Raw genomic sequence first — 8,566 nt, 5'->3', positions numbered from 1 at the left:
TCTGATCCTACATGCAATATGTATAAGACAATGTAAAATGTAAAATGTTCTACTGTCAAACACCAGAGATAAAAGAAATAAAAACTTGAATTACAAAAAAATAAAATTTAAAAAGCATGCACCCACTGTATCTTTCTTTTTACACTGCATATTCTCCTATATATATATATATATACCCTACCCTCTGACACTCAATGGTTTAGCAAAGGTGGTTATTACTGCCGCCAGGCAAAACTGACAGCGTCATAAAACTTCCTGCATTTAAAAGCTCCTCGCACGGGTTTTTCACTTCAGAGTTTCGCTGTCTGATCCTGCGACGAGTATGTGACACTGACAGAGAGAGAAAGCATCAATGCCGAGGCAGAGAAATATGATTGCGGGTGAGTCAGATCATCAGATCAAATCAAGCCCCTGTGGGCTGCAAAATCAGAGAGATAGAGAGAGAAATTTAAAATATTTTAGGATGCTGTTTTTATTTTGTATTTTAGGATGTTTCTATACATTTTCCGGATTTTGAACCTAATATGTCAAAATAAATTATGATAAGATAATATTTTATAGTTTTATATGTTTATAATTGTAGCTTTTACTTTTTTAAGATTAAGTCTCTGAGGAAGTATTAGTCGAGCTCAGAAGCAAATGTTTAATTATGTAAAATAAGACGTCTAACTGCTGTTGAAGGGTGATAGTTCATCAACACGATGTCCTCTGTTTTAAACTGTTTAATATAAAATGATCTACTAAACTGTGCATGCTGAGCATTTAAAAGACATAAAAACATTTTTTTATCTTTATTTACTTATCTTTATGTCCATATTTTTTGTCTATATTTGCATTTTTATGTATGTTTCTTCTAATACAAACTTTTTTTAAACTGCCCATTTAAAAAAAAATGTGTACAAATATTTTAAATTAAGTCATTTTAAAAAAATGTTTGGTCTTTCAAGCTCTTCTTCTGCTTTGTGCCATCGAGCTGCACTGCTCTGATGGGGCAGCAGCACAGAATCAGGCCTGCATTCGCACTCATGAGGTAAAACCTTCTAACTCCTCATTTTAATGTTATTATACATATATGTAACAGTATTTATGAGTTACTGTGTCCTTTCCAAAACATTGTTGGGATTTTTTTGTATGTGCTAAAATATCAGAAAGGAAACAGCACAAACATGACTAAACTTTTGTTTCTGTTCATCAGTTTATGTGTTGTTTTTGTGTAGCCTTTAAAAAAATGACAGCCTAAGTAGATACAAAACAAGACTCAATTGCCTTTGACTGCTTCAGTTTCAGGGTCCTGCTACTTTCATACTGCTTTCACAGACATGTGACATTTGAATATAACAGAGACGTCTAAAGCCTGAATAATGGTTATTATAATGTAACAAATGTAATGATTATTTGTAGTAAATTAACTAGAAATCAAGTATACTTGGTCCTGTAGTTTAATCAAAACTAAACCACTGACTTTAAATAGTCTTATCAATGTTATATACTTTACTTTACTTTATTAATGGTATAAAACTTACCATTTTTTGTGTGTACATATTCTTGCAACATTTATACAAATTTTCCATGATACCACACTAAATGCTATTTAATGCAGGGTTATTAAATGCTAAGTCTTATCTTTCAGGTGGCATGTTTTGTCCCACCTGACAATCTGAACGCATCCGAGCCTGTCAGCATAAAGGTGTCTGCTGGTATGAAACTCAACATCTCCTTGGGGCACCTCTCTGGATATTCTGCCTGCCAATGGATGAGAGGAGTAGACCTAGTCCAGACAGTGTAAGTGAATGGTTGTGTGTGTGTATGTGTTCAGGTGTGATTTACCTGCTTTTTTCATGTGTATATGGTTAAACAAAGCTTTTTCTTAAACCTCATTAGAAACGAGATCCACTCCATGGTCACGCCACGACCGTTTTCCGTGAATGAATCGGGGGAGTATACGCTGAGTTGTAAAACGAGCAATATCACAGCCTCGATGACTGTGTCTCTTCATGTCATGAGTGAGTAACAGCTCTCTACTACAATGCTCAGTTTACACAAACATTAGGTTAATACTGATCACTGCTAATAAAACTATGCTTACTTTTCTAGAACGTCCCACAAAACCAAGGCTGACACTGGAAAGAACAGATAACATAAACAGCTCTCCTCTTTTCAAGTGTGTCTCTGAAGGCTACCCAACACCTAAACTTGAATGGTCTGGGTCTGGGTAAGAAGTTATCCATTACATTTGTACACACAATCTTTATTCATAAAAAACATCTTATTATAGTATGACTTTTTAAATAATGATGTTTGCTCCTTTTGAACAGAAACAAAAAGGCGAAAAAGATCCCTGCAAACAATGGAAATGCCTGTAGCGAAGTATCCACAAGTCGATATTATAATAGCGGAGCAATGTGCTGTGCTACTAACGATGAAGGGCAAGAATGCTCCCAACTGTATGACTACGGTAATTAAGTATTTCATCAAATTTATTAAATAAAACCTGGAAAAGATTTATACAAAATAAATGAGTACAGTAGCAAGATACTTCTTAAATCAATAATGTGAAAAGATCAAAAGGAAGACAAATAGGTCAAAGAAGTCAAAAAGAAGCTGAGGGACTCTAATCTCTAATTAATCATACCACAGAAAGTAATTCAATAGTAGTAAATAAATAAGACTGTGAAGTTTGTTGTGTAACTTGAGGCCCTAATTTGTGTTTCAGACCTGGAGACTGACGTTAGGAGAAATGAGGAGGTTTCTAATGTGACCGTGAGTGCTGGTCAGCCTTTACTGCTTCGCTGCCGAATAAAGGACACTTCCGTTGATCAGTGCTGTGGACCTGTGTGGGAGAAAGGCAGCGAAATAATGGATTCTGAAACATTAATATGTTCTTCTGAAGCCAATGAGGTACAGTAATTCCTACTGAGACCATAAAGACTTTTTTTTTATTGTTTCCCTATGATTTCTTTCCTGCTCTAATCATAATAACTGTATGTTTTTGTCTCAGATCTGCATCAAAAATGACTCACATTATGACAGTGTGATGGCCTACCTGTTCATGAAATCAGTAAGAGTGGACCACAGTGGCACATATACCTGCAGGAGTCCAAAAAACAAAACCAAGTCTGTTTACATTCATGTCCAGGGTTAGTAAAATACTCATATGCTCAACTGTTACCAATGAATGGGACTTTCAAATGTTTAGGCCTGTTTGTACCACACTGTACTGATTTCTTTCTGTTAATGCAGCTGAGGGTTTCGTCTCTGCTACGCTGGATGAGACCAAGATTTTACCAGTTCAGAATGCATCCAGCTCCTGTTTGCAAGCCAATGTTTCATACGAACCTGTGCTTGAGCACTGTTTCTGGGAAGATCCTGATAAAACTATAACCAAATGCCGCAGGGACAACTGGGTGTCGAAACACAGGTAGTTGCACAAAACAATATTCCTATTGTTAACTCCTACAAATGTTGCAAATCAGCATGTAGAAATGTGCTAAACATTTAAGGTCTTTCCATGACCATTAGTCATGATATTGATGTGAGATATATCATATATTATCATGGTTTGATGGCTTCATAATGTTGACTGTCTTTTCAGCACTCTGAAGCTGTGTCAGCCACTCAAATCAGGAGATTATAAGTTACACTTGGAGGCTGGAGGAAGAAAGGAAACTAAGACCATATCAGTGTGTGTTGCAGGTAAGAGAGATATACTGTTTTGTTTTGTTTTTATGTGTTGTGTTAATGTAACATCCTCACGATGCTGGCACTTTAAAAATGTGCAATTGTATTTCAGCTACAGATGGAGAACCCTTCAGATTTGTGGATAACGAGGACATAACCGCTGAGACTCTGAGCCTTGTGCCAGCAGATCTTACCTGGATGTCTTGTCCTTTGTCCAATGACAGGTATGCTCACAGGCATTAAAGTGCACACACAGACACACACACACACCGAGATTCAGATTTCCTCAAGTTCTTGTTCTTTGTCTCATGGCAGTTGTGAAACAGACCTCTCTTCCTGGGAAGTGATAGCCTCTCAAACAGACCCCGATGTCTCCTGCAGCAAGACCATCAAGAGCTCTGTGAAAATAGACCTAGCGCATGGAAAGCGTTTAAAGTTTTGCCTGAAAAACTCAGTTACACAGTGGTGCAGGATAAAGTACACACCTTCAGTCGGGCTTTCCATAGGTAGTGAGACCAATTCACATCACAAAATAGTGAAATGAAAATGTGTTTTTTTGATGACTGTCATTTAGTTTAACTATCCTTTCCACCTCTGTTTTTAGGTGCCCTGGGTCATGATATTAACAGCGTAATGTTGATGAAGCTAGTCAGTTTGCTTCTGCTTCTGGCTTTAGTGGCAGTTTGCGTGGCGCTCGTGTACTTTGTCAAAAAGAAGGTACATATCACACATCAATTAACTGACACACATACAAACACAAACATACATGAGGACGTGATGTTAACTCCTTTGTGTTTCCAATAGAAACCCCAGTATAAGCCCCAGCTTCAGATGATCCAAATGGTTGGACCAAATGACAATGACTACATCTACATAAACTTTAAGGACTTTGAGTATGACCAGAAATGGGAGTTTCCAAGGGAGAACCTGGAACTGGGTATGAATTACACCGGGCATTTGATGGGATACTTAAGTGGTGAAGGAAATAAACATAAAAATACCAATGCAACAATGTAGAAATCCTCCAAAGCCGCGACTTCTGTTTTTTTTTTTTACCGTTAAAGAAGCTACTGTAGTTTTTACTAGTTTATATACAGTTAGTTCAATGCTTCCTAACCTCAGGGTTGGGTTCATTGAAACAAGTTCAGTCTGAGTAGTTGTGAGATGATTGATAGGGGAGGAAAACATTCAACTTGAACATTTTTTTATATGAAACCATGTCAGAAGTTTAGAGAAAGAAATCACTTTTTGGCGGAACGAATAATAACCTTTAGACATCTGAAGTCTCAACTAGATATTGCTTTTTTTGTAAGGAGCCACAAGGCAAAAAAAGGTTCCACTGGTTTAATTTTAATTTTAAAACAGTGCAAACGTATCTAATGTTTTGATATGTAAAATTTAAATCTGAAAAGAACTTTGAATGAAAATGAAGTACTTCTAAAGTAGCTGAAGTGTTTCCATATCCTCCTCAGGTACAGAGCTGGGCTCTGGGGCTTTCGGCATGGTGGTCCAGGCTACAGCTTATGGCATCAACAAACCTGGAGTCTCACAGCAGGTTGCTGTCAAGATGCTCAAAGGTCAGTGTTTCATATATTTATCCCATGAGTGAAATTCAAAATGTTACAAGAGGTAATTTTAGTAGCTGATGTGGATGTTTGACCCTGCAGAGAAACACCAGATGGTGGAGAAGGAGGCCCTGATGTCAGAGCTTAAGATGCTGACTTACATCGGCCACCATGCTAACATTGTCAACCTGCTTGGGGCATGTACAGACTCAGGTATATTTACCATGTGCACACTGAAGTTTGTGAACACTTATGTCTATGTATTTATACAGTGTTCATAAATCCTGGATATCGTTGGTTCTTCCCATACAGGACCCATATACCTGATTTTCCAGTACTGCTGTTATGGAGATCTGCTCAACTACCTAAAGAAAAACAGAGAGCGCTACCACAAGTCTGTGACTGATGCTTTCGACAAGGACCGTTTCAGCAGCCTTTATCACAACCTGCAGCTCAAGAAAAGCACCTGGTGTGACCTAAGGGAAAATATAAGTGCATACTTCTGTCAGCCTAGTTTAACATCATGATAATAATCCTGTCTTGTTCATGTTTTCTCAGTGAGATTAACACCGCAGTGGAGAACTATGTGCCCATGCACAGCTCTACCACCAGAGGGCAGAAAGACATCGCCCTCCTCCACCTCAACTCTGGTGACACAGACAGCCTTGAAGGTGGAAAATCTGCAGTTAGAATAAACAGATAAACTAATATATTAACACTGGAAGTGCCCATGTTGATTCTAACCGCTCCTGATTTATCTGCAGACCCGGAAATCTATGAAAACCTTGATGATCAGACGGAGGACCTGCAAGTTCTGACCTTTGACGACCTGCTCAGCTTTGCCTTCCAAGTGGCCAAAGGCATGGAGTTCCTCTCCTCCAAGAACGTAAGGGCTGAACATCTACATCTACATCTGTCAATCCTGCACTCTACACAGACACACAGTTGATGCTTTTTAGGTTTAATGATACACAACATCACTAGAGGTGAAGCAATTACCAGATAAATACTGTGGATTAGTTGATCAACAAAAAATTATTGTGAAGATCTGCTTTTTTTTCTTTGTATCCCATTATAGTACATCTGTTTTATTTTTATGGACATTATAAAACATAAATGTTGTCACATACTGTCGGCTTTCAAAAACTCACGTCAGTAAAAGACCACAAACTCTTCAAGTTCGTGTCAAACTGCAGTGATGGGTTTGGTCTTTGTGGAAGTAGAAATCCTTACCATGGTTCCTGTCTGTCTGCAGTGTATCCATCGAGATCTGGCAGCTCGAAATGTGTTGGTGACAAAAGGCAGACTGATAAAAATTGGTGACTTTGGACTGGCCCGGGACATCGACAACGATTCCAACTATGTTGTGAGAGGAAATGTATGTCACATTATGTCATTTTACACGATGATTGGTTGCTGAGTTCTGGATATTCCTCATCACTTCTTACATATTATTTTGTTGTCTGTCAGGTGCGTTTGCCGGTGAAGTGGATGGCACCAGAGAGTACTTTTCAAGGGATATACACCATGAAGAGTGACGTTTGGGCTTATGGCATTCTGCTCTGGGAGATCTTCTCACTTGGTAGCCGTTGCTCTCCATGAGTAGTACTTTTTTTTAAAAACAACAATTTCTTGCACAATGATTGATTAATGCTAGCTGTGTCTCACCGTGGGTCTCAGGTGTTACTCCGTATCCAGGCATGAAGGTGGATCACACGTTCTATTCGATGATCGAGAGAGGATTTAAGATGGACTGTCCTTACTACGCTGACGAGGATGTGTAAGTGTCTTCAGTCTGTTGGTTTCCCCAAATGAACACTGACCAGACAGTGTCATGAGGAAGTTGATATTTTAAAAATTTGCTAATTTACAAATTACAAAGAAGAGGAGCAGTAACAATATAAACATGCTGTGATGGATACTGATAAAGATTTTGAATGAGTGGCACCTTACATAGTTAAATCGTACGTAACTAAGTATATTTACTCAAGTATTGTACAGTATTGATGTACTTGTACTTTATGTGAATGTTTCTGTTACTACTTACTACAGGATTAACTGCCTGAACTAACAGATCATTTTAAATTAACTTTTAAGACCTAATTGTACCCAGAAATGTCTTTATAAGATTGCCAAATTGTATGTGACATACTTCTATTCATCATTAATCAATTAATCAATTTCCAGGTATGGAATAATGTGTGAGTGCTGGGCTCTGGATCCCAACAACCGGCCATCTTTCTCCAAATTGGTGTCCTTTACGTGTGATCGGCTGATGGTCAGAGAGGAGCAGGTAGGCCTGCAGAGCAAGATTGACATATTGTTGGTAGAAATACTCTATCTTAAGAGTGTTTCACCCTATGTAAATATTGTATCTGATCTGCATTATTATCTAAACATATTAATTTCATAACTAACTCCCTTCCTCTCTTTCAGCTCTACCATAACATGCCCGACCAATCGTCCAGCGAGTACAAGAACACACCGGCCATCATTGACATTTCCGCCTTGACAAAACAGAGCGAGAGCAAGACGCAGTTGACCAATGACTACTATCGAACCAATGCGACTGAAGAAAGCAGGACAGAGATGTCGGACACTGAGGCAGCTGAGGAGAAGCTGCTGAAGCCACCTGACACCGAGTGATCACCTATCACTGAACACATATTAACCAAACATTTATTCTTTGTTTTAAAACAGGTTATTTAAATGTTATCTCATCATAATAATCTCAATATTTACAGAGTCACAGTAACTGTAGGAGTTGCATTATACTATTAAAACATATAAAAGCATATATTTACCACAACTTTTTATAATCTGTAGAAGGTACATCATACAAAGGTTTTGATTATGTTCATGGGATTTGAGTGAATTATGTTCTCATTGTGACATTGTGCTTTGAATGTAATATATTTTCTGTGTTTATACTGTGCAGCTAAAGATGAAAAACTGGTTTTCATAACGGAACTATTCTCAGGACTACATACGTTATATGTACATGTAAGCTATGAAATTTGAATACATTTTCTACATTAGGCCTGGAGCAGCTGATCAATATTTGGTACTGGATTTTATAGATTATATAAATGATGGTACTACTCATATGAACTCAACCTTTAGCATTGAAATATTGTTAATAATGTAACAGGAATTATATTGTGATGGTCTTGGACAAGGATTAATACACTGTTGAACATATTAATTGCAGATTATGTACACATCCTTTTCAAACCAAACTTGGTTTGAATGTTTTTCTTTTTTTCATGTTTATACATTATACCAGCAATAAAATGTACTGTGGTTACCGATTTGTCTTGTGA

General features: G+C 37.7%; 1 protein-coding gene across 1 annotated transcript; it reads left to right on the top strand.

Annotated features, from left to right (window-relative positions):
- The first annotated feature begins 230 nt into the window (after positions 1-230).
- On the top strand, positions 231-8,554 carry LOC104924953 (fms related receptor tyrosine kinase 3). The gene is made up of 24 exons (XM_019273694.2): positions 231-380; positions 948-1,030; positions 1,631-1,782; positions 1,882-2,003; positions 2,095-2,212; positions 2,316-2,455; positions 2,714-2,898; positions 2,999-3,137; positions 3,241-3,418; positions 3,593-3,693; positions 3,791-3,902; positions 3,994-4,184; positions 4,283-4,395; positions 4,483-4,615; positions 5,151-5,255; positions 5,346-5,456; positions 5,556-5,712; positions 5,802-5,914; positions 6,008-6,129; positions 6,499-6,621; positions 6,714-6,825; positions 6,924-7,023; positions 7,431-7,536; positions 7,680-8,554. The coding sequence occupies exons 1-24, from the start codon at positions 353-355 to the stop codon at positions 7,887-7,889; spliced, it is 3,054 nt and encodes a 1,017-aa protein (XP_019129239.2). The 5' UTR covers positions 231-352; the 3' UTR covers positions 7,890-8,554.
- Positions 8,555-8,566: the final 12 nt, after the last annotated feature.

This window comes from Larimichthys crocea, chromosome XXIII (assembly GCF_000972845.2).
Source record: "Larimichthys crocea isolate SSNF chromosome XXIII, L_crocea_2.0, whole genome shotgun sequence".
Lineage (NCBI taxonomy): Eukaryota > Metazoa > Chordata > Actinopteri > Sciaenidae > Larimichthys > Larimichthys crocea.
This window is presented reverse-complemented; position numbering and strand designations above follow the sequence as displayed.